At 39.6% G+C, this 26,083-nt stretch overlaps 1 protein-coding gene across 1 annotated transcript in view; it reads left to right on the top strand.

The window, feature by feature from the left end:
- Nucleotides 1-25,708, top strand: part of CDK8 (cyclin-dependent kinase 8) — a gene marked incomplete at its 5' end in the record, with an annotated part of 43,104 nt that extends 17,396 nt beyond the window's left edge. Inside the window, 9 exons of the mRNA XM_009874496.1 lie at nucleotides 2,831-2,888; nucleotides 5,660-5,791; nucleotides 7,798-7,941; nucleotides 10,013-10,082; nucleotides 11,077-11,149; nucleotides 18,228-18,325; nucleotides 19,723-19,801; nucleotides 19,923-20,078; nucleotides 25,583-25,708. Of these exons, the coding sequence (XP_009872798.1) occupies nucleotides 2,831-2,888; nucleotides 5,660-5,791; nucleotides 7,798-7,941; nucleotides 10,013-10,082; nucleotides 11,077-11,149; nucleotides 18,228-18,325; nucleotides 19,723-19,801; nucleotides 19,923-20,078; nucleotides 25,583-25,708 (936 nt within the window). The remainder of the gene's footprint in view (nucleotides 1-2,830; nucleotides 2,889-5,659; nucleotides 5,792-7,797; nucleotides 7,942-10,012; nucleotides 10,083-11,076; nucleotides 11,150-18,227; nucleotides 18,326-19,722; nucleotides 19,802-19,922; nucleotides 20,079-25,582) is intronic.
- Nucleotides 25,709-26,083: the final 375 nt, after the last annotated feature.

Here is a 26,083-nt window from a genome sequence, read left to right as displayed (position 1 = left end):
TGGTGGATTTTTTTCTTTACTTGCTCAGCCCCAAGTGATTTGAATAAACACTTCAAATTTTAGTTTTTTCTAGATAATTAAACTGAAATTTAACAAATAAAATTGAAGCTTGTCCAGATTTCTTCCTTCTGTTTATTTTTCTTTGCAAATAAATTTCTGATGTGTAACAGATTGCCCAAAGAGACAAATCTGTGAAGTTGTTTTTTTCTTCAGATGGTGGACTTTGAGTCAAAGATACTGAACAAGAATATCTGACCCATGCTACTAATGCAATGATTTTAAGAATGGTAGCCTTCAGAATAAGACCTCTGATGTAAAATTTAATTTTTTTTAATCTTTACTTGTGATGTGGTGTAAAAATTTTGTGTAACTGTGTAAATATTTTTGTCTGTAGTAAGAGTCCTCTGAGCTGTTTCAGTGAAGGACATTTAATTCTAGAAAGAGGTGAACTGCTGTGAGTGTTTATTCCAGATCTACAGAGGGATTTTTTTTATTCTGTGTCTTTAGAAGACTCCTACACGTATTTCTGAATTGTCTGTATTTTAAAATGTTTTGTGTAAATCCTGAGAGGAAGAAAAATCTGAGTGTGAATCAAGCTGTTGCTACCTATTTTACTGATCAGTACTGTCATCTCTTTGTGCTTTGTCTTCTCATCTGTACCTACCTTTAACTTAGGCTAGAAGATCTTTGAGGCAGGAATAGTTACCCAGTGTTGTGCTGATTAATCATCTGGTGTAGTAGAGTCTGTGTGAACGTGGCTACTTGTTCCTATCAAAATCCAAACAGTAAAATATTTTAAACATCATGAGGATGTTACAAACATTTTTGTAGAGTATTACCAACCTGCAAAAATGCAAGGGGGAAATTATACTTTAGGTCAATGTAGTATTTACCTGAAAAAATGTAGTGCCTGTGTAATATATTGTTAACTCTACTGGAAAAATATTTATTAGGCATATAGCATATTAAATACCCCAGACATATTGAAGCAGCTTTTGTAAAAGATATACATGTTTTCTCTGAGTCACAGCGTAGCAATAGAATGGTTTATGTGGTGAAATAATGTGCTTTCTTCCCTAGCAGTTTGTATTGCTTTAAACCTCGACATTAACTCTGAGTTTAAAGATTAATGCTGCTTGTTTATTTCTAGGACTTTTCCAGAAATGTTGAATGCTCTGTGAGCTGTGTGCCCATATACAGCATTTCTTTAATGTTGAAGCAGTAATTACCTGGAGCATATGTCTTTATTTAAAAAACAAAACAAAACCCAAACACAAAAAACCCCAAACAAGCAAAACCCAAAAGGGAGTGGTGGTGTGGGACACAAGTTCTTCTGTGTATCACTGAGCTAATGCAGCCCAAGCTGGATCTGGTGTTATTGCTGTTGGAAAGATAATGGGACATATCTTCCCTTTTTGGTCACAGTCAAGTTACAACATTTTCTTCTGTCTTTTACCTGCTCTCAGTGAAGAGATGCAACATCTCCTATTCCTTTTACATATTTTGTAAGTGGATTTTACAGTTTCAGAAATCCATGTCGGAGCCTTTCATAAGCAGTAGTAATTAAATTTCTCAAAGAAGTATTTTGATGGATTATTATTTTTTTGCACTGTATCTTACCCGACATGAATTACTTTTAGATCGATATCAAATTATGGTCTTTTGTCTCTTTGAATGTGTTTACAGCAGAGCCTGATGAATTCAGGAAGTCCTGAGAATTTCCTAGAATGCGTGTTTGGTAAATCACACTATGATATTAGGGTTTATTGTATTAACTTTTTGGTGACCTAAACTGTCTTGCTCTGGCATGCTTTTTTCTTCAGATCAATTTAAACTGGGAAAGCAAAGCGAGAGGTGTAGCTCAGCCTTATCATAATTTTTACAGTTCACAACTGAATAGGAGCCCCTGTTTTGTCCAGGATTTATGGTATGAATGTGTATCTAAATCACTCCACTTCAAAACAAGCCTAGTATATATTTTCAGCTTTAGTTGTGAGTTTCATGAATTTCTTCCCCCTTTCCGCCCCCAAATAAACACTGCAGATTTGATTTATATAAACAGTGTTAGCGTTTGAGGAATCCTCTGACTGCAGATGCCACGACCGGATTATGAGAAGGAGAATGGCAGAAAATATAGGATTAAGAAGTGAGTGGTTATGTTTCTAACCAGCTGAACTCTAGTTCAAGTATTTAGCTCGCCTCTCTAGTAAAAGAAAGAAAGGGAAGATGGAGAGAAAAATAATACCAAGGCAATGCTTTCCAGTGTTGCAGCTGTCTGAATTGGTATATGCTAGTAAATAGGAATAATTTAGATGATTTTTCTCTCTAGTATAAAGTGTTTTGGTCGTGTTTAATCTGTACCTCAGGTATAATTTTTATTATTTTTTTAATGCAAATTGTGTCTGCAAATGGGCCTGATGACCCTGGGCAAAACACATAGTAGAGGTTCCTTCCCATCCCTGTGCTGAGGCTGCAGGTGATGGGCAGCAACGGGACTGCCTCCTGCCAGAAGCATCTGGGGCAATTTTGGTAGAAATCTTGGCAGCTCGGCAGCTGCCAGCTCGTGGGGGTCAAGGGCAGAAAGGGGGGTGTCAGCTAGGGAGCCTGGTGCTGGAGCACAGCAACGCTGAGAAGAAACGTGAGGAAGATGCAGTCAGGGAAAGCCTGTGTCTGCGTCCTTGCACAGCTTGACGGTGACAGAGAAACTTGTCATTTTTGTCAAAACAAAGTTGGTTTAAAACTGGCAAAACAAAGCTTAACTAACTTTTCAGAGACTAATGTTTAGGTTTTTCGTGGTATATGTATTGTATATTTATTTTTTTTTCCACAGAAACCTGCTAATATTTTAGTTATGGGTGAAGGTCCTGAGCGAGGAAGAGTAAAAATTGGTATGTGTATATCTTTGATAAGTCCCAGTGTAGCATTTAAGTTAGAATGTTCTGAAGGTGCAGTTGTACCACCTAAAATAGTCACTGTAATACTGGTATGTGCCTGGGAACATTGCCTAAATGCTGTTTTCTGAGTGACTGGCTTCTTGATATTAGCCCCATGCACCAGTTCTGACAATGAAATGCTGTAGCCTCGTCAATAAAAAGTGGAAAATGTTATTATATTTTGTTTAAGTGGGTGTTTGTGTGGGGCGGGGGATTTTGATATGGGGATAAAGATGACAGCTAGCTAGGGGAAAGGAGGAGAGAGCAATGGGATTTTGAAATTTCCTCCATTTACCCCTGTAATGCCATGACATTGTCTTGCTGCTGCTTATAAAACCTAAATAGGAAACTACTCCTTGCTACAAACCTTAAATGTTATAATGGAATCGGAGGTGGCATTTTAGCCTACAAAATGTTCTTGAAAGGGGAGATAAACACAAGGGATCTTAAAAGCCCAGAAATCACAGCAATCCCGCCAAAATGCTTAGTGAGAGATCCTGCTATAAACGCTCACCCCGGGGTGTGCCAGGGTAGGAAGGAGCCAATGCTTTCCCCACTACTGTAACATTTTTCTGGTGGGAGTTACTGTTCACAATGAGAGGATAATTTGTAGGACTTGAATTGTTTTAAATTAAAGTAAATAAATAAATAAAAACTAACTGTAGTCTAACAGCAATAAGCTACACCAGGCTGTGTGCCAGCGTGGCAGTGCTCTGCTGGCAGACTGCTCAGGCACAGCCTACCTAGATCTGTTTCGGTAACACAGCCCCCTTTGGAAGGCTTGGGGTTTTTTAAAAGCTAGTTAATCTTTTCTTTTTCTTTTTTTTTCTTTTTTTCACTTCCCCCTGGCTTTCTTCTAGGAGATTACTCTTCTGCATTGTTGCTCTGTACTCTTACTGTTTTGTTTATCTGAACTATATCGTTAGTGTAACGATTCGGAGTAGGGTTTTCGTGGAGCGTTCAGTGCTGCGCCAGCCCTTGGAAAGGGAGCCCTTGGAAATCCGAGGAGCAGACGAGCCAGGGCTGAACGCTTCTGCAAGTCCTACCCTGAAAGTTTTTAATGCCCTTCCGAGGTTTAAGGTTAACAGTAGAGATTTGAGGTCTTCTCTGTACAAAACGGGACATCAGAAAGAAAAATTCCTTCCTACTGCCTTACTCTTCGCAGAGCGGTTGCTTCCAAAATTGAAAATGTAGTTCATCCTCTGGGCACATTCACTTTCAACGGTGGTGGTGATACTTGCTGTACACAACTACTTGCTAAATAATTGCACATAGACCACCCATTTGTTTCTTAATTTATAGTCTTGAATGAATTTGGGAATAACGTAGAACACAACTAAATTTAGTCAGACTCTGTTAATGGACAGGTGAAAGATTCTGTATCGGACCACCAGTCCTCTGAGCCATCCATTCCCAGTGGGGGAGGAGGGAGGGGGACCCAGGATTTCTAAGTGTGTTGTCAAAATGTAGATTTTTTTTTTTTCTTATTTTCTTAAGATATTACCACAGCAGGAAAAGAATGCAGAAGTTATACCCATACCAAGGGCTTCCACTTTTCCACTGTAACTAATTTTTCTAAAAAATACATAACTGGTATTTAACTTAAAATAATTGTATAGGCTTTTTGTGTCATTTTGAGTCATGAATTCACTTTCTGCCAATGATTTTCCTTATTTTTTATAGTTACTAGTGACTTTATCATATCTTGAGTAATTGATATTTTAATATAGAAAACTGTAAAATGTTTCACTCTTTAAATGAATTAAACCAATCATAAATAGGAATGCATATGAAAAAAAAAAAGGTTGTGTAGTCACATTAGAGACCCATATTTACACTGCAGTTTTCCCTCAACCAGTGAGCTGTAGCATGTAGGCACTTTTGCCTCGGAATAGCTACTCGTCTCATTTCATTCAGGTCTTTCTCAGCATGCGTATGTCCCTGCACCACAGAGTCCCTCTGTCTTGGGATTTGGGGAGCGGTGGTTGGGAAAGGGATCTGGTGGGAGAAGCTGCGTATTTTAGTCTGCCCATTTTTTTCTATATCGCTTGTATTTGGTAGTTCAGATAGCTTTCTAGGCAGTTGTATACTACCAACGCTAAAAAGTAGTTTTAAAGATATAATGCCCCCAAACAGAATTTTAAAATAACATAAATGGTATTTAATACAGCATCCCAATACTGGAAATATGTCTTGACAGAAAATTAGCAGGGAGGCAGACACTGCAGGCTTAGTTGCTGGTTTTGTGTAAAGGAAATCTTGCTACAGCTAACTTCATGTGGAGGAAGTTTTTTTGATGTGCACGTATGTATTATAAATCATTCTAACCTTTGCAGAACCTGCCTTTTGTTCATATTTAAAATGTTTCTTCTTGAAAGACCATCCGGTAATAATGGAATATTTTACCAGAAAATACTGGGTAAAATGAATCAGGATTTACCAATGTCCTGAGAAGTGAGTTGATGCGCTTTTTCAGAACAATGGTTAATTCTTTGTTCTAAATGGCTAATGTTAGTAATGATTTATAATGATATATTTTGTAGGTCATGACATCCAGTAACTTTTACAAAAGCTTTAAGAGAATATTCTCACAGAATTCATACCTGCTACAGTCCACGTTTGCATTAGCAGTGGTGATAGCGCTATCAAGTAAACACAATCAGTTTGATTAAAAAGAAAAAGTAATAATCCTCATATTTTAAAGCATATCTCTTTGAATTTTGCAGCTGACATGGGCTTTGCCCGACTATTTAATTCACCTCTGAAGCCTTTAGCAGACTTGGATCCTGTAGTTGTAACGTTCTGGTATCGAGCTCCAGAGTTGCTTCTTGGAGCAAGGCATTATACCAAAGCTATTGGTAAGTAAATTGGACAAAAACTTACTATTCTGTTCTTTATGTAAAGTGCCCCCAAATATTGAAGCCTTGATAAATAGTACAAAGGACAGTATCTGAGTTAAAGGTACATTACTGATTTCTTGGAGAAATGTTATTTTTGACAAGTTGCTTAGTTTACTGAGGTCTCTGGCCATCTATAGGAGTGAAATGTGTCTGGGTTTTGGCTCCAAATACTTCGTGATGCAATCTAATGGCTTTCTCAGAAGACTTTCATAAATACTGTGACAGGCAATACAAAATATGGGTGCTTCTTTGAAGTACTAGTGGAATCTATAATACTATGATGATGATGAGGCGCATGAATTTCATTGCAGAGGTATTTACCTACTGTAATAAGTACATGAAACAAGGAGTGGAGAGTATATAGGTTGCACTGAAACTAAACTGTAAAAATAAGCTACATTTTAGCCTTTATCTGTGTCTTTTTAAAGCACAAGGGTGAACAGGAATTGCTTGCAATACCAAGATGTGGTCAGTCATGACTCTGCGTCAGGCACATCCAGAAAGAAAACAAACCCTGCAGAATGCAGATGCTGTGAGGATGCCGTTAGTTACATGAGCTTAATGCTGCGTCCTCCTCACCACGGAATTTGTACTTAGCAGTCTGAATTTTAACAGCTTTGGCGTGCCTGTGGTTGGGGATGGGGGGAACAGCCTGGTAGCAGACTGGAGGGAGCTTCACCTCTGTAGATGTGAACAGCTTTGCCAGGGAAGAGAGAGACTGTAGAGAAGAAGACTGGGAAGTTTTTTCTCTTGCTGGCTGTTTTAAAAGATGTGTTAAAGCCTGGTGACAGTTTTTGGGGAAATAATTTCCCCTGCAACACTCGACTTACTTTGCACAAACGTGGATATAAAATATCAAAATACACATTATTTTCTGTAACCTGAAATTTTCCTCAGACCTTAGCCTTTTTTTTAGAAGATTGTGTCAGTGTGTTTGTCAGAAATTCTAATGTTTGACTTAAATGTATTGTCATTTACTCTTCTGTTAATACTGTATCTCTTCTGTAGATTAAATACATTTCTTCATATGTTCCTTTAAACTGCTTTTGTTGTGTTTGCATGCTTCTTCACTTTACTGACATTTTTCTCTGCTTGCAGCATGTAAAACTGCATGGATGGTCATAGCCTTTAGTACGTAAATTGTTTTCAGCACAGATAAAAGCTGACTGTGTATAGACACTGAGTAACGGCGATATGTTCTCTGCATCATTTGCTTTTGTCATTGTCTATGACCTTTTGTTCATTCAAGGTTCAGTGTAGCATTACTTTATTCAAGTTTAAAGTAGTGTTTGGATATACTAGAAAAAAGTCGAGAAAACAACTGGGAAGATTCAGACGGTCTAATTTTGCAGAGTGAAAACATAAAGGGTTTGGTTGTTTGATTGGGGTTTATTTTAAATGAATGTTAGGAAAAAAACCAGAGTGAGTCATGTGGGCATGGAGTGATTTTCTTGTTACTCTTTCCATGAGGTTTTATAGATAGCATTGGCTTATTCCAGTAGCACTGCTTTTCAACCTGTATTTTTTGGGTCATTTAATTCTTATTAAACCCAATGACTGATCAGAGGGAAAACATTTCTTGGCAGAGGCAGTATGCCAGTGAATGGGCAAGATGTTCGTTGGCTTTCCATTTGTGTTTTATGTGTGGACAGTTACCCAGAGAATTTCCTTTGGATTTTTTTGTAATCAGAATAACATTTTACAAAAATAAATGGTAACTACACTTTAAAAAAACCCTGCACGCTTGTATGATACTCCCTGAGCTCCTGTGTCATTACCAAATTTTATGCCTCTCTCTGTAGCTAAAAGGAAAAGTTGGGGAAGTGTTGCACTTCTACAACAGAAACTCAGATGTTTCAGTTCAGGGACCTTATGTCTGATAAACTAAAAAGTAACATTCTACCTCATTAACATGCTTTTGTAAAGATTAATTTTTTTTTTATTTCTATTCTCCTTTTTTAAAGATATTTGGGCCATAGGGTGTATATTTGCAGAGCTGCTGACATCAGAGCCAATATTCCATTGTCGACAAGAAGATATCAAAACTAGTAATCCTTATCACCATGACCAGCTGGACAGAATATTCAATGTAATGGGATTTCCTGCAGGTACATGCTGTACTTTTTATTTGCCATCACTGCTGTTCAAAGAAAGATATCTATTGCTTTCTTTGCGTATGAAGGTGGCAGCTGATCAAAGCAACAAAGCTGTTCAAAGACAATCTTTACTTCATGAGTTATAAGTCTAGAATCTAATGGTCATATTAGATATTTTTCCTATAATTAATGGTAGGATTATCTTTGTGTAGACATGTACCAATGTTTTTATGTTTTTAGAAGATCATATTTAATGGTGGATCGGGGTAATGAGAACAAATTCTTCAGTACCAATTACGGTTTTGAAAAGCGACTGATGATTGTATGAAAGCAAGAAAAATATCTATAAATTTAGCGAATATAATGCAGATGTTTAACTCATGCTAAATTAGACATAGCATTTGGCAGCAGGAGAGGATTTGCCTTGTCTTTTTTTTTTCTTTTTTTTTGTCCCCTCATAGAAGGCTTGTGATATAAAGAAAATGGCTTTATTCCAAACTACGACAAAGAACTGGTTGCATGTACCCATGTACCAATGCAAATTACAATGTGGATATCACTTGTTGCATTTTCCCCTCAGTGTTGGTCATTCATGGTTTTTCTATAGGCTGTCGTGCATCTTTTCAGTTACTGCTCTGGCTTCTAGCGTTGACATGATTGCAGGTGTCAGAAGAACAAGGGCCTTATTTTTTACTTTTTGGTCATCTTTTTCCCCACTGCTTCTGTTCCTTGCTGTTATCCATTCACTTATAATAATCTTTTTCTTTACTGTTCTGGTGGACTTTTTTTTCCTGTCACATGAATTTTGTGGTCTTCGTGTTTGTGTGGTTCTGGAATTTTGTTATTAAATTAGCTCTTATCCCTTTGACCTTCTGTTTTTTGCTGTCTCGTGTGTACTTCATCGCTTCTGTACTGCTGGGATTACTGGAAATGTTGCCTTTGCCTATTAAATACTTCTGTTTTCTTGAATATCCTTCTTAATTTTGCTTCTTTAAGAAATACTGTTCCTTTCTGCTTTTAGCCTAGACTTTTACCCTTTTCTTGTGCTTATTTTGTTTGGGGTTTACGTTGTCTTTGTGTAGCTTATATAATAGGTGATACTCTCATTGTTTTCTGATTTATTTAAATTTTCCTTTCTAATCGTCTGCATTTGATTATTTTAAGGTCTTTGGTTCTTAAGAAATTATTTTTCATTTAACTGATGCAAAGTTTTTGCTTTTTAATTAACATTTGTCATATTTGAAACAGTTTCACAGGTGTTTTGGGATAGGGGGTAGGACAAGAGAAGCATCTTCTATTTAAATAAATAATAATTGATCTGTGATTTATTTACCCACCTTTTTTTTTTTCGTAAGCTCACGGTGTTCTGCAGTTGTGATAAGACTTAGTAAAGATTTGACTCGACTAATTGCCCACAGAACCTTTTCATGAGTTATAGAGTGTGACACATTTGAGGCAAAGTGCTAGTAGTGACTTTCAAGTTTTATTTTTTAAATCCATTTCAGGCTTTGACTACGCAGAGAAGTTGAGATTAAATATTCTTTGGGTGTGCAAATGTTACCTTTTCTTAACCTTTTGTTGGCTATCAGTGTTTCTTTTACCATGAGGCAGCACAAATTTACCCAGTACCCCTGGGCTTTTTCCTGTAATTTAAGTCTGCTGTCAGAATGGAAAATCTCTTAGAAGGAGACAGCATTTGCAGGAGTCTTGTGTACTCCTCTCCTGAGATCATGACTGTGCCTAAATAAATTAAATAATGGTCCTGAAGGGTGAAAGCACTGTGGCTGATCTGTTCTAATTCTGTGTTATTTTTTGAGCATATGGTGATCGTCACTGTAGCTGGCAGCTGTATGGGTTTTTTAAAGTCCTTGAGTTAATCAGCACACGACTGAAACCTTTTAGGTGTTCATATTGTGGAGAGGTGATGAAGGAATATGAGCCAAGGAGTACAAAGAAATAAGTAACTGCAAGGTTAGAGGAGCAGACTAAAAAGAAATCAGGACTATGGAGATACTTGGAAAGCCTTTGTTTTACTGGGGGGGAGGGGCATAAAAAAAATTATTAATAAATGCTGATTTTTCAGATAAAGATTGGGAAGACATAAAAAAGATGCCCGAACATTCAACTTTAATGAAAGATTTCCGAAGAAATACGTAAGTCTGCTCTGAGTTGAGCTTTCTTAAGAAAAGCGTTTTTTACTTCTCCCTCCTCCTATCCTAAATTCCTTGTAGCTTGGCTTACTCTCTGTAGAGGTGCCAAACCAGGACTAGGAAATTATTGTGACTTAGATTGTGAAAGAAAGAAAAATAAAGTTAGTTGTTTCGTTACGGTGAACTTGGCCTGTTGAGGTGATGTGAAGAGTAGCCAGAGTCAGGCTGTACCTGGTGAGGTGGGAGTTGACACAGGTGATGCCAGCCAGACCCTGATGGCTCTGAAGGTTGTCATTCCTGTTTCCACACGTGAGGTACGGGAAGTGATTTTTCTGTGGGAGCTACGTAAAAGGGTTCTGGTAATCTTACGCTATTAGCAGAAAACAGCGTGTGTAAGTGTCAGGTTTGGTGTCTAGAGTAGCTTATGAAGGCTAAAGAAAGAATACCTTTCAGTTCTGCCGTCACGTTGCTGGAGTCAAGTACCTGCACTGCAGACCCTGCCCTGTTGCCTTGTTTCCATGCTGAGGCTGTCCTGTTACACACATTTCTTGGAGCCACTATGCCACTGTAACCATTCAGAAACCTGAGCTCCTTTTCAAAAAAAGTGAAGGCGTGAATGTTCTTGGAGCAACCCGAACATTGCAGGAGGGTGTTACCATGGGCTCAGTATTTGTCTCCATGTTTGCTGGTGTCAGAAATACACAGGATGAAGTTCTGTAGTAGTAAAATTGCTAAAAGGCAGTTTAAATCCAAGAGGTAGTTTGGTGTCTTTATGTGGGTTAAAAGCATGCGTTTTATGTGTTTTTACAAGCATGTGACAGAAATGGTCATTTCAGTAGCATCTGAATTATTTTAAGCAATCTCTGGTGTTGGCAGTTGTGGATTTTCCCTGCTTAAAGTTTTACGATGGAGACTTACCAGTGTTTCATGGCTTGTAAGAGGGCTTTGCTGTATCAGATTTGCATATTAGAAATGTCATATTTTTTTCCTTTTCTAGGTATACCAACTGCAGCCTTATCAAATATATGGAAAAACATAAAGTTAAACCAGATAGTAAGGCATTCCACTTGGTAAGTTCCTGCATGCATAAAAAAATCAAACTGCTAATATAAGTTGTTCAAAGGGAGAGTTGAGCTGATGTCAAGTGCAATGTGACTACCTTTATTTATAAAATAAAATATAATAATAATAAGATATAATATTTATAAAGTAGTTAGGAATAACTGATACTCTGCAATTTAGAATTGTGAAACCACTTTAAGTTCCCACATTGATAAAATGGTTCTGTGAGTCATTCATTGGATTAGGTTCTGTACTGAGTATATCATAAGTTTTCAGTCTTTAAGTCATGTTAGTTTGTAATTACATTTACAGAGTTGGTGCAGCTCTTAGCCATTTTGTTGGTTTTCATACTTTTAATAACCTATTTTTATTTTCTAAAAAAAATCCTAAATGCCTAATTCTTTACATATTCATTATGGAGATTATATCTTTGAGTCTTAAAACAAAGAAAAACACTTGATATTTGAACAGGTAGTTTGGAATATTTTAGTATGTTTTCCTGGTGCACTAATCCTTTGTAGCTTTCTTCTGAAAACTTCCTTGTATTCTTAAAACAATGATTTTCTCTTCAGAGCGTATAACTGTTTTTTTAAAATGAAGATTCCAGTTAAGATTATGCACTTTCTTAGCCCTGGAAGTGCCTGGATTATGTTGGTTTAGAAGTTATTATATTGGGCCTTCTGTGTTTTAGAGAAATAAACTTTATATATAGATGGAGAGGAAAGAATTTAAGTATACCTAGTCTCTCTGAATGGACGTTCTCCTTAACTTGATGTTTCCAACTCAAATTATATTGCTAGTCTGAAAATATTTAAGGTAAATATGTTGTTATGGAGGGTGGGAGTGAGGGAAAAACACAGGAAGCATTTTGATCTTGGAGATGAGAGGAGTAGATCGGAGCGAAGGAATGATGATTGAGAGACTTGGCTGTCTGAGGACCATGTGGCTTTTGTCCAAGTTATTGGAAGCTGTGCCTTCTCAGATTATCAGACCCAAGGGTTTTTCAGGAGCCATTTTTTCTCTCTTCAGTACTTTTTTTCTCCATGCAAATTTTGGAATTTATCCTTCAGTCACAACAGCTCTGAGGCAATATTCTTCTGGCATACTGCTTGAGCATTCTTGAATGGAGATTTCCAAGCGGAACGGTTATACTGCAGCTGGTCTAAAACAGAATGTGTATTCAAAGTTCTGATTAAAACAAAAAATATAACCAACTGAATCAAGTAATCATTGCAAGAAGTTACCTGGTGATTGTACCATTATGCATCATTTACTGTGAAATGTCTCTGCTCTCTAAAGTTCAAAGTTGGTTAAATGCTAGAGATGTTTACATAAGCAAGGAAACTGGACCCTCTGTAGTAGAGATGATCCTCTCTAGTAGAGAATTTTTGTAGCCAGGCACAGCTGGAAGTTGCTGGGCAGTCTCTATATTTGTATGTAATGCATATAAAGTTTTACGTTGTTATGTGAAGAACTGAAGTGCTCATAGTTAGTTTTGACCATGTAGCCATTTATAACAAGGCTTCAGAAATGTATTTTTAGTATTCAACAAGATGTTCTTGTGTTTTAGTATGACAATATGGACTTTTAAAAAAGATATTTAACAAAGCAAGTAGATAATACCTCATATTCCTATCAAAGCCTAAATAGTATTTCTGAAAATTATATTAAGTAATTCAACAAGCAAAAAACAATGAACATAAAGTATCTGTTGAATATAATTTTTTACGGAGGATGAGTTTTGGATATAAAAACTCATCCTGGGACTCTTACATGAAGCAAATTGAGTGATTTTTTGCAGATCTTTCTCATCAGGCACTCTAGGCAAGTGGTCCATAACATACAACTGTGTGCATCACCTTTCTAACTTGATCTTCTTTGAGAAAAAACGTGCTGCTTGTCACCTACAAATTTGACTTGAGATGTATTTGGAGTCTGAAGTTCTCAAAACTAAGTTTTATGTTGCTGTTCCAAAATCTGAAAGCAGATAATAACCAGTAGTGGTGAATAGCTGAGAAACTCAGTTCTGCCTATTAAAATCAGTCGCATGGGATTTTTTGCATCATAGTCAGGCAATCTGAGGTAAAAACCTTTTCCATACAACAACCTATATAACATGGCCAGTGACTTCATCTTCAAGTCATGTGCTTTTCCCCTCACTTGGTTCCTCAACTGTTCCCTTCTCACGGCTCTCCAGTCTGCTGCCTTCACACTGACCTCGGGTAAAAGTGAGTAGCCCAAGCCTTGCTGTACATCTTGGCAGTCCATAAAAAGACTTTTTCTCAATGAACTAGCTTCTCTTACAAGACACAAGTGCTCTGACCAAACTGGCCTGAAATTTCTCATCTGACCTCTCAGTCTTGAAAGTTTAGAAATTGTTTTCAATAGAACAACAAAATTTGACACAAAATAGTCACGTGAAAGCAGCCTAAAACACTTACCATGGTGTCTTCTCTTCTCCCTGCGGTATTACAATGGGATAGTAAATGAATATATTCAGCATTTTTGTTCAACTTGTTTGTACTTGTCCCAAAAAGCAGTGGTTACATTAAAATGCAGAATCAAAGATTGGTCTTTTTCCAGGCCACTAGTACCCCTCCATCCTTGGTCATATCTATTTAGTACCCAACAAGAGGAGCAGGAGGTGAGTTGGAGCATGGACTCCTGACTGAACGTGCTGCTCAGCTGCTGCCTCCCCCACTCACTCTGGGTTTCGACCTCTACCCACCTTCCCCTCAACAAAACTGGTAGCAAGAGAGAGTGCTTCGTGCAATTTGGATGGTTTCAGTGTCCCACAAGCTAAAAAGCAGCGGTGCAGACATAGCCATCTTGTTTTTGACCATGACAGGAGTACTGTGAAGTTTATCGCTAATGAGTTCTGCTAGGATCCCCTCGGTTTTCTACTTGCTGCTGTCTGTCAAACAATGCACTGGAAATCAAAACCCTTTTAAAAACCCTGGTCTTCTCCAAAGTAACATCTTAAACCTCTGTTTTGAGGCTGCCAAAGCTGGCAGGTGCCTTAGCTTTGCGTTCATTTTCAGGATAAGCTGAAGTGCAGATGAATGCCTTAGGCTGCCCCCTCCACCACAGCCTGAAGAAGTTCAGCAGATCTTTTGGTACCAGCTCTTCCATAGATACTCCAAGATCTTACTCTTGCACAAGCAGTCTCACAGCCCTTTTACTCTCTGCATCAGAACAGATAAACTGTTTGTGTCTACTAGTGTAAAATATGCTGGAATGAATAATTCCAGGACTAATAAATCCAAAGTTTCTTGTCATTGCCAAAAATGAAATGATTTTCCACTTTGAATTAACCAGATTTTTCCTTCTTTACTGACATTCATGCAGAACTGATGTGTTACACAAGAAAACTTTGGCTTCTTCCTGCTTATACAGCTTATTTTTTCCACTTTTCTGATTTTTATTTTTTCATACTTATTTATGTCCTAGAAAATGGGTACATGGCTGCCGCTTCTGGCTGAGTGATGCTTTCTTTCCTTTGGTTACAGTGGTCCGTATTGCCTGCAGTGATTGTCACATTTGTTGCTGATACATAGTTTACTGCGTTTTTATTACATCACTCAGCCAGGCAAGCTTTTAATTGAACAGTCCTAAAAATAAAACATATTTGTAATAATAGCACTTTTCTACTGGCACCTGAACAAGGGAGCAAGTAGGAGTTTTGATCCCCTGTGTGATAATGGTTGCACAATCATTAAACTTCTCACGTGGTTTTCTGTTGCTGTTTATGACCAAGTTTGTTCGCATCTTGTCAGCATGTGATGGACAGCTTTATAACCTAATTGCCAGAAATTGTGCCAGAATTTTGCAACATGTTTTGATTGTGATGTTGTTCAGTGTGTTGCAAATTCTTTCTTATTTCTTGCCTTCATCTCTTCTGGCTCCTGGGATTGCTTTTTGAGCTTTTGAAAAACACAAGAAATATTCTCTTCAAACTGATAGTTTATAAAGACTACACACAGACTCGGAGAGCTGCAGTAACTTACTGTGAGTCTATGTCGATGATGTGAAAAACAAAACTGAACTGAGGCTGCTAATACATACTGACTGTGTTCTTAACGTGCCATTAAAACTGAAAGCTGAGAAGTAAAAAAGGCACTTTCAAACTTCAGCTGTCTGCACCGTGGAGGTCTGCATCACCGTTGTGTATGCTTGCTTAATAGGTAGTGAAAGGAGACAATCACTTCAGACGTAGACTGTGACACTGGATATTTATATAAAAAGGTGAATTTGATCCAGTGAAAAGCATGATCAGCAAACGTGAAATCAATATTATTTGCTTATGTAGTTCCTGCATGTGTTGTAGAATCCGTGATTTAAAAACCAACATTGTTAGACTGTGAAAGAACAGCATTTCTTTTAAAGGTCATTGACAATGTATCAGGGTGTGGTTTTGCCGTGGGTGCCGTATTCCATGGTGAAACATGAAGAGTCACTGTTTTCCTTTTTTGGTGTAGTACCTGGAGCTCCTTCTGTCCATGGATGTTGCTTGTCCAGTACAGCTGTATCCACAAAATAACTGCTGGGGGGATGGGGAGAAGTATATACATGTAATAAACATTGAGTAATAAACACTTGCTTTTAGAACACATCACTGCTATCTCAGTGCTACAGTTAAATAAAATCACTTTTTCCTGCTATTCCTAAAATGTAGGAAAATTTTCAGACCCATGAAGGCAGCATGATGTTTTTTATTGGAAGAAAGAAAAACAAAACACAGAAACACAAAAAAAACCCCCACAAAACAAAGCCAGTGATAAATGTATAAAGTCCAGGCAGCTTTTGAAATGTTTACATAGGTACAAAATGACAGTGGAAGAGTAAAAGCAGTGCAAACTGTAAAAACAATTTTTAGACTTACCTTTCAATCTTTAATGTTGTGCTGAATTTAGACTGTTACTGATATTTGGAGTTACTCAAGATGGCCTTCTGGCCATATATCCTAAGGATTTCCCATAGGGTGTCCCTCTACATAGCAATGTTTATAACTCTTACACGAATTTTTCACTTTGGTTAGGTCAGCTTTATTTTCTTAATTTTTTTTATCTGCGTATGTTACCTTAGGACTTTTGCTCTGATGCCTGTTACTGAAACATCTTTTATGTTGTTTTTTTAAAGTTATGCATTGAGTAAATATATAAAGTGCTTCCTAGCCCTCTCAATGCTTCCCAGCGAGAGTAAGATGTGCTTATGCAAAGGATCATAGAATCATATAATGATTTGGGTCGAAAGAGATGTGAAAGATCGTCTAGTTCCAACCCCCCTGCCCTGGTGGGGATATCTCTCACTAGATCGGGTTGCTCAAGGCTCCATCGAACCTGGCCTTGAACACGTTGACAGCCTGACACACAGTGCTCCATCTTCTTCCACTGATGCCCAAATAAAACGCTACGTTTCCTTTCATTTTATTAGTGTGGTAATACATTAAATCACCTACTTCTAGAAAAGTAATATGACTGCATCTTTTAAGTACTGGCTTTCAGAGATTGTTGCCTCCAACACTAGTACTTCCATGCCAAATATTCAGCTAATGTAAATGTTATGGTCTATATATTGCTATAGTCAATATATTACACTGACTTACTGCAGCTGCCTTTCCTCTCAACATTTGTGTACTGGATGGCATTTAAAAAGCAGCATGCTGAGTTTCCACGAAAGGACAGCACGTAGCAATTACACCCTATTACCTACAGCATCCACAGCTTGTTTCTGAATGGGTAGTAACACGAGCCAGTTGCAAGAGCTCTAATAGCCTTTACCATTTCAAGATGTACTGTGTTCAGCTGTTTTGTAAAATACTATATTTTACCTTGTCTTCTGCATATTCATGCGTTGTGGTCGTCTTCATTGCCTTTAACCAGCATAGGCATTTTAGAAGAATTGTTTTCATGTAGTTGCAAGCTGATTCATCAGTTGTTGCAGAGAATCACAAAACTGTTGAGGCTGGAAAAGATCTCTGAAATCATCAAGTCCAGCCTATGACCCAACACCACCCCATCAGCCAGACCATGGCACTAAGTGCCACATCCAGCCTCTCCTTGAACACCTCCAGGGACGGCGACTCCACCACTTCCCTGGGCAGTGCATCCCAGTGCCTGAGCACCCTCTCCGTGAGGAAGTGCTTCCCGAGATCCAACCTAAACCTCCCCTGACACAGTTCCAGGCTGTGTCCTCTCGTCCTGTCACTGGTTGCCCAGGAGAAGAGCCTGATCCCCATCTGACTACAAGAGGTGAAGGCTGAGGGCTTACACTCACAGTGCAACAGAACCAGAGCTCAGACTTGATGTGCTCTTGGAGGAGCAACTTATTAGACTTCTCTAGAGTATTTTGCATAATGTTGTGCAAAAAAAATCAACTAAAATTAGCGGTGTGCACAATTGTTCTTTTGAGTAGAGTGTAGCACACAGACATGTCCAAGAGTCCGTATTTGTCAGGGTAAATAAGCACGCACTGGTTGTGTGGGTGATCAGAAGTTATCTGGCCAGGTGGGCTTTTTGAACCTGTTGACCATAACTTTCTTTTACATTATGAAGATTTTCTAAGGAATGACTTCGTAGAACATCTTTAAAACACTGTGGCTGACAGTGGAGATCTCCACTGTACATCTCCACTGTACAACAATACTAAATAATGAGCAATAATGGGAACGGAGTCACTTTTGCTTATTAATTGTTAAGAATTACTTGAATTTGAAAGGTATGATGATACTTGCTATTAAGTGTAGTTAAAGAAACCAGGCTAAATACGTTCATGTTACATCTTGTGTGAAGTGAACCATCCATTAAAGCTGCTGGTACGTTTTGGAAACTTGTGGAATGTTTTTATGTTAGAACATTTGTGACTGGAACTGAGTGTCCTAGCTTTGCAAGTAAAAATAGGTGTTCTTAATTGGAAATGGAGTCACTGTTTTAACACAAGAGAAGAATGTGACTGTGCCATTTATGGTTAGGGTTTTGAGTTCAGATGCATTTGTATGAGCTTGTCTTTCAGGAATAACACAGTGAAATGAACTTTTCTGTCAACCATTTTGGTAATACAGAGCTTTTTATCTTCTCTTTTGTGCAGCTTCAGAAGTTACTCACTATGGATCCAATAAAGAGAATTACCTCAGAACAGGCTATGCAGGATCCCTATTTCTTAGAAGATCCTCTTCCCACATCCGAGTAAGTGGCTGATTTATTAACCTGTCAGTGCATCCGGAGATGCTTTAGAACTGAGTGCTTTCTCTCTGCTATAAATGTTTGTACATATCGAGCTGAATACTTAGTAACAACCAAAGAAAGCGATAACCACTAAAATGCTATTTGTGGTTTTTAAAATTAAGTAGCATTCTTATTAATCTCTTGCTTTATGGATCTTTGATCCTCTTAGTCGCAGCACTAATCTTGTTATTCACTGGCAGGTTGATTATGCATGCTACAGATCTTTGTAGACAACTGCTCAGTGCCCGCAGGTCCACTTCTCTGCTCCAGAATGCCGGATGACACTCTCTAATTAGTTTACATTCTTCTGTCTTAGCCTTTGTTTTAAATTCAGTGGGTGGGGGAAGTCAACTCTGTATCTCTGTGCTGACATCCTTAACAACTTAAATCCATTTTCTGTAGCCTCTCCTCTTTTTTGTTTGCACAGGGAGATTTACAAAAGGAAAGAAATCTATGGGCAATGAATTATTTCATTAAAAATTAAGACCCACCTCCCAAAAGACTAACCAGAGAGCACAATTTTACACCTTTTTAGGAAAGCTATTAGTGCATCCTGTCCATGTTTCTCTACCATTATCTAGGGAAGAATTTATAAAATATGAATATTTATAAGCAGTTAATATTAAAAATGAAGTTATTTCACTAAAATGTCCTGGATTATTTATAACAGCTTCTGACCTGTCTCTCTGATTTAATGTTGTCACGTGAATGATTTGCTTTTGTGGAAACTGCTTCTAGGACAATGTTTGGCTTTTTTCTCAACTTCAGGCTGACATTTTAATGTGAACACACAATGACTAATGTTAGCAGGTGTACAGGGACTTCATTGTAAATACATTTTACTGATTGAGGGCAGGTAAATACTAGCTTGGACTAGTATTACGAAGTTCATGTGAACCATGCGGTATGAATTGGCAGATGAAATTTCTGGTTATTTTTGAACTTTGTTTCTATGTGGTTTCATTAACAGTCAGTGGATTTTCCAGGAGTATTTTTTAGTTAGTCCTGAGACTGTGAATTGTACAATGGCTGGATTAAGATAGCTTTTTGTGCCCTTGCAGATATCTAGTAGGTGGTACCTTTCCAGCCACCAGTTTGGTCACTGGTTTACCAGAAACCATGAAATACGTTAGGAGTTTAAAGGAGTGTCTAAGTGGCAACTGAAGATTGAAGATAAATGTGAATAAGTTTACTAAGTTTAGAATATGATGAAAGTAGAATGGAGAAAACTTCTCCATTAGTTACAGGTATTAGTCTGTGGCTCAGGCAACTTGAAACTAGCATGGGTGAAGTATGAATCTTACAGGTCTAACCTGTCTGTTCTAATACAGTGATAAATAGACTTTTTTGGGGGGCAGTGTTTTTGCAGGTTGTCAAATCCCTTACCCAAAACGAGAATTTTTAACAGAAGAAGAACCAGATGATAAAGGAGACAAAGTAAGTACTGGAAGAACAGTATCATCATGCTTGACGACTTTCACACTATTTCCTGTTTTCATGTTATTTCACGTACTGCTTTTGAGTTGAAATTTTTCTTTGTGTTTAAACAATTGAGAAGAACCAGCAGCAGCAGCAGGGCAATAACCATACTAATGGAACTGGTCATCCAGGGAACCAGGACAACAGTCATGCACAGGGACCCCCACTGAAGAAAGTGAGAGTTGTTCCTCCTACCACTACCTCAGGTGGACTTATTATGACCTCAGACTATCAGGTATTTCTTTTATTCATATATTATGTGTTTGAGTCTCATGTTTACAGCAGCATTTCTTTAAGCTAAAAAAGCCATTTTGTAAATAGCACTGTATTAACTATTGGATTTTGACATCTTTTGGATGTTTTTTCAGGTGCATTGGGTAGATGGTTGGTTTGTTTAACAAGGGCTTGATTTGTTAACAAATAATTGATAAGCTGATGCTTTTTAGATTAGCAATATGCTAACAGTCAGCACAATACTGATTGTGGACCTCTGCTGCAGTCTCTGTCATCTAAAATGCCATTCTTTGTTTGAATAGGCCTGTAATGGCAGGAGGCAAAGCTATTGCAGTAAACAAGCTGAGTAATAAGAACCTGAGCAAGAGTTTTAGTTGGGCAGATGGATGGGAAGGCAGTATTTTGGATGACAAGCGGAAAGACTTGGACAGGGTCTAGTTGGAGGCGTGTATTTAGTGGAATCCCTCAGCGGTCAGTACCGGGACCTGTACTGTTTATTACAGTCATCAGTGACCTGGATGAGAGAACAGAGTGCACCATTAGCAAGTTTGCTGATGACACAAAACTGGGAGGAGTGGTTGACACACCAGAAGGCTGTGCTGCCATTCAGAGAGACCTAGGCAGGCTGGAGGGCTGGACGGGGAGAAATCTTATGAAATTCCAAAAGGGCAAGTGTAGAGTTTTGCACTTGGGAAAGAACAACCCCATGTGCCAGTATAGGTTGGGGACTGACCTGTTGGAGGGCAGCGTAGGGGAAAGGGACCTGGGGGTTCTGGTGGACAGCAGGGTGACCATGAGCCAGCAAAGTGCCCTCGTGGCCAAGAAGGCCAATGGCATCCTGGGGTGTATTAGAAGGGGAGTAGCTAGTAGGTTGAGAGAGGTCCTCCTGAAAATATGTAGTAGCAATTAAAAATACAATACAGTTTTAGGCCCCTCAGTTCAAGAAGGACAGGGAACTGCTTGAAAGAGTCCAGTGCAGAGCTATGAAGATGATGAAGGGAGTGGAACATCTCCCATATGAGGAAAGGCTGAAGGAGCTGGGTCTCTTTAGCTTGGAGGAGACAAGGCTGTTTATAAATATGTAAGGGGTGAGTGTCAGCAGGATGGAGCCAGGCCATTCTCAGGGATGTCGAATGATAGGGCAAACTGGAACATAGGAGGGTCCACAAAAACATTAGGAAGAACCTGTGAGGGTGACAGAGCACTGGCACAGGCTGCCCAGGGAGATTGTGGAGTCTCCTTCTCTGGAGACATTCAAAACCCACCTGGACACGTTCCTGTGTGACGTACTGTAGGTGATCCTGCTCTGGCAGGGGGGCTGGACTAGATGATCTTCTGAGGTCCCTTCCAACCCCTGACATTCTGTGATTCTGTGATGCTCTTATAATGTCTGCTTTGAAGACCAAAGGAGATTCCAGGTTGAGTAAGCCCAGTATTATACATCTGAAGAGATAGGTGAGGTGGTGATGATCAATAGGTGAAGAAGGACTGTAGGAAAAAGCCTTGAGGAAAACTTGAAAACTGTGTTCTAACAGAATCACAGAATGTTAGGGGTTGGAAGGGACCTCTGAAGATCATCTAGTCCAACCTTCATCCCAGCATACCTAACCACTACACCATAGCCTCAAGTGCTAGATCTACTTTTTTTTTAAACACCTCCAGGGTTGGTGACTCCACCACCTCCCTGGGCAGCCCGTTCCAGTGCCTCACCACTCGTTCAGTAAAGAACTTCCTCCGAATATCCAATCTAAACTTACCCTGACGCAACTTGAGGCCATTTCCCCTTGTCCTGTCATTAGTAATTAGAGAGAAGAGACCAGCACCAGCCTCACTACAGCCTCCTTTGAGGTAGTTGTAGAGGGCAATAAGGTCTCCTCTCAGCCTCCTCTTCTCCAGACTAAACAAACGCAGTTCCCTCAGCCGCTCTTCATAGGGCATGTTTTCCAGACCTTAACCTTCCTGCATTTGAGCTTGCGGTCAGGCATTAGGAAATCAGAAGAGTCTAGAGCAGAAGAATATCTGGGAGTCATCCCAGGGATTTATGCATCCTCAGTTTGTGGGTTTGGATGATGTTATTCCTGGAGACTGGGGAGAAGATTGTTACGGACAGAAGCAAGCTTAGAAATTACAGAAGAGGAACATGGAAGACTTCAAATGATACACATTTGAAGCAGTGAGCAGTTAGGAAATAGAAGATTTCAAGAGGAGGCATGCCAGTGGAAATTGTTAGTCTTCAGGAACTGTTACATACTGGTTCACATGGAATGCATAGTGCAGAAGGCCAGTGGGAAGAGTGTCTAGGATGAAATCAAAAGATGTGGAAGTCAGAAAGTTTCTGGCAGTGTTTTCAGTTTAAATTAAAGATCAGGATCTAAATCTGAAACCTTAATATTGGAAACCCACTTAGCTGTCCTTATGTTTTGTAACAAAACAGCATCAGTAAAACAGCATCAGTAAAACAGCTGCTGTCAACTTGCTTTTCCCAGTTTGATGCTATTTCTTCATGAACACCAATGGGCTTTGAAATCTTGCATTTTGGAGTTTGTTCCTGCAAATACCAGATGTCCTCAAAGACTGCTTAGGGGCATTACCCTCATCCTTACATATATCAGTGTACTTGCAGCATTGGCCAAAACTTAAAAGTACTAAAAATGTAAAATAAGATAATTTTCAGAAGCTTTATTGTGAGGTTCTTCATACAGGACTCAAGTGCCTTTGCTCAGCTGATCCCAGGACGTTGATAGCATGTCAGTTTTCAAGTCATTTTTCTTGAATGATGTAAGTTTTTGGAGTAATTTGAAACGGCAGTCAGCCTTAACTACAGTGCTGCAGTGTGGGACGCCTTGAAGTACAAACATCATCTTTCTTTTAGTTGGATTATGCAGCACAGAGCACTCTCTTGCAGGACCTTCATCCCTTTCAGTTTGGCAAGCTGCAGTCGACCACTGTCTTGGCCTTTTAGCTGACTCTTTCTGCAACTTCTGTGTGTTTTTAAGAAGGTGGATGCAGCTATAACTCTTCTAACCTTCCCCTCATATTGAATCACATATCTAAGGAGATTGAAAGCAGAGTTTGGATTTACCGTGTCAGGGCGTGCAGTTTACATGCCCAATTTACGTGCCCTTCACCTCATCTTGCTGCTCAGCTTGGCATTTTGAAGAAACTTCTGCTTCTACTTCTGTGAGCAAGAGCTGAGGTGTTTTCTAGTTGGGAAGTCAGAAGACTCAGATTGCTGTGGCAGGAGTTGACATTGGTTTCTTTTCTGCTCATGCTCATCAAACTTTTGTACTCTCAGATACCGTCTCAGGATTATAGCTGGGGACAGGCCTTGTCAGCAAATACAATTTCAGAATACTTTTGCTTTGAGATAGTGGTAATTGCTACATTTCTATCTCAGGAGCCCTTATTGGTAACTTGACTTCTCCTGACTGATGTTTTTGCTGTCTCTCTAGGAGGCAAACTACCCGGTTTTTCCAAAAAAAAATTTTAAAAAATAAATTCTTGTCCCCAGACTTGCAAGAAGGCAGTGGGTAGTTTTGTTCTGATTAAGGTGACTGAAAAACATGGTAATCAAAGGGAGGAGACCTGAACTTGCTGGCCCTGAACAAAAGCAGTTTAAAGCCCCCTATTGGTGGTTTCAGGTCTCCCTGATAAAAATTCCTCATGTTTTTTGCTTCTGATCCTGCAATTTGAGGAGACGGCAAACAAATGTTACAATACAGCCCTCTGTTCTAATCAAACACCTGTTCCTTTGTTCTTCATTTAATTTGCTCAAATTCCCCATATAAAGCTTGTGAAAGAGGATTGCCATCTCCTGGGCAAGGCACACTAAGACAGTTTCCTCGTCCATTCAGAAGTCAAATTACTCTCTGCAGAGCAAGTTGACCTCGTATCCTTTTCTGCCATGCATAAAAATAGTAGACACATGGCACACAGACTTCCTTGCCTTCTCGTGTAAATCTGCAACGTGACACTTCTGAAGGCAACGTGATGAAACAGCCTGGAGCAATTCCACTACTTTGAGCTTTTGCTTGTGATAACCCTCTGGGTGCTTAGTGGTATGTAGGAAGGATTGAATATTTTCATTTGTTCTTAAACAAAAGCCAATTGCTGCGCCGGATGTTGTGAAAGAATCTGATGATTTTTAATTGCCTCCGTCTTAAAATAAAATCTGTTTTAGAAATTAGGGTGCAGAAAGTGTTTACAACTGACATGAATGGTCAGCTTTTAAATGGTTAAACTTGTGATATTTTCCTACAGAGAGGACCCACGCTTGGGCAAAAATTATATTTGAGGATTTTTGCTCTCTGAAGTACATCCTTTGTTTGTTACATAGAGAAGGGTGACCCAGAGCTGTGACACTTCTGTTGACAGGTGACTTAGTCCATATCTCAAGACCGAAGGCAAATGTCACAACTGTGGGGTGGCAGTGTCGGCGGCGCGTTTCAGCAGCGCTGGTTTGTTCCCGCTGGTGTTCCTTACCGCTCTGGCCATTTCTTCCCCTTCACACTCTACGCCCCTAGAGAATTAGCTCAGTCCTATCTGCATACGTTAACAGGTAGAGTTTGCCTTTTCATTTCTGCCGTCATCTCAGCATCCTGATTATACCTTCTGCTCCAAATGCTGAATGGTGGGAGGAAATTAAGTTAGTTAGAAGTGCTGGCTGAAAAGGGCCTCCGGAGACCATCTAGCTCAATCTCTCACTGTTGCTAATGCTAAATCAGGTCAGCTGAGGCTTTGTTGGCTGAGTCTTAAAAAACGCCGTAGATGGAGACTTCACAGCCTCTCTGTGCCAGTTCTTGGTGGTTTGGGGTTTTATTTGATCATTTTTTTTCCATTCTAATGTCCAAGCTGAACCTTCCAAGCCACAACCTGTGGCCATTTGTGCCTGAAATATCTGATTCCACTGAGAAGTGTGTGACTGTTGTCTTTAACTCTCCTTCAAGTATTTGTAAGGCTACTGATGGATGATGCCTTAGCCTAGATATTCACAGTGCTCTCAGCCTGGACTCCTAGCTCATGCAAAAGGGGTGGCAGACATATACTTTGTACAGTAAAAACTCTGGAATAGTGCAGAGTGGCTCATCAGCAGTAAGATGCACCCTTTGGACCTCTGCCCCAATGTATCTCTCTGTCAGGGGAAGCGAGCGAGCAGGGAAGACCACTGCCATGGGCAGCGGTAGCCTTGTGCGACATGCAGGTATATGGCAGCCATCCGGAGGGTTGAGGGGGGATTTGGCTACAATGGGTGTAGATTCAGAGGAGCTTGTGAGGACAGATAACTGAAAGGTGGTAACGGTCAGTTTTCTGCTCTGGTACTCCTGATGTTCATACCTGCACCTGCTGTAAGCACAGCAAGTAAATAAAGAAGCCCAGAAGTGCAGCTGCCTTGAGACCGTGTGCGCTCGGTACGTGTCGAAGACCTAAGTGGGTAGGCGAAAACTGTCTTGCCATGTACCTGCTTACAAAGGGACCGCGTTTCCTCTGCTTCTCGCCCCTCTGCAGCGTTCCAACCCCCATGCTGCCTACCCCAACCCCGGACCAAGCACATCCCAGCCACAGAGCAGCATGGGGTATTCAACTACCTCCCAGCAGCCGCCACAGTACTCGCATCAGACACACCGGTACTGAAGCTGCACCCCAGTAACGTCCATGCACTGTCGCTAATGCTGCAGGACCGGCCGCGCAGCTCTCTGCCTGGAAACCCGGCTTGGGCCGCCAGAATGTACTGTAAAACCACACCTCCGACCTGTCCGACCGCCACGATCCACCACCTTCCACAGAGCGGAGTCAGCGGCTCCTGAATTGTACCTGGTTCTTGGGGTTAGACTTGAAAAGAAAGTGCTAGCACGGTTTGTGTTGTGGATATGCTACTTCCATAGTTTACTTGACATGGTTCAGACTGACAGATGCATTTTTATTTCTTTTTTTTTTTTTTACTTTTAATTTTTTTTTCCAGTGACAGTCTGTAGCAGTTGAAGCTGTGAAATGTGCTAGGGGCAAGCA

The sequence above is a fragment of the Apaloderma vittatum genome, unplaced genomic scaffold, assembly GCF_000703405.1.
Source record: "Apaloderma vittatum isolate BGI_N311 unplaced genomic scaffold, ASM70340v1 scaffold19088, whole genome shotgun sequence".
Taxonomy (NCBI): domain Eukaryota; kingdom Metazoa; phylum Chordata; class Aves; order Trogoniformes; family Trogonidae; genus Apaloderma; species Apaloderma vittatum.
This window is presented reverse-complemented; position numbering and strand designations above follow the sequence as displayed.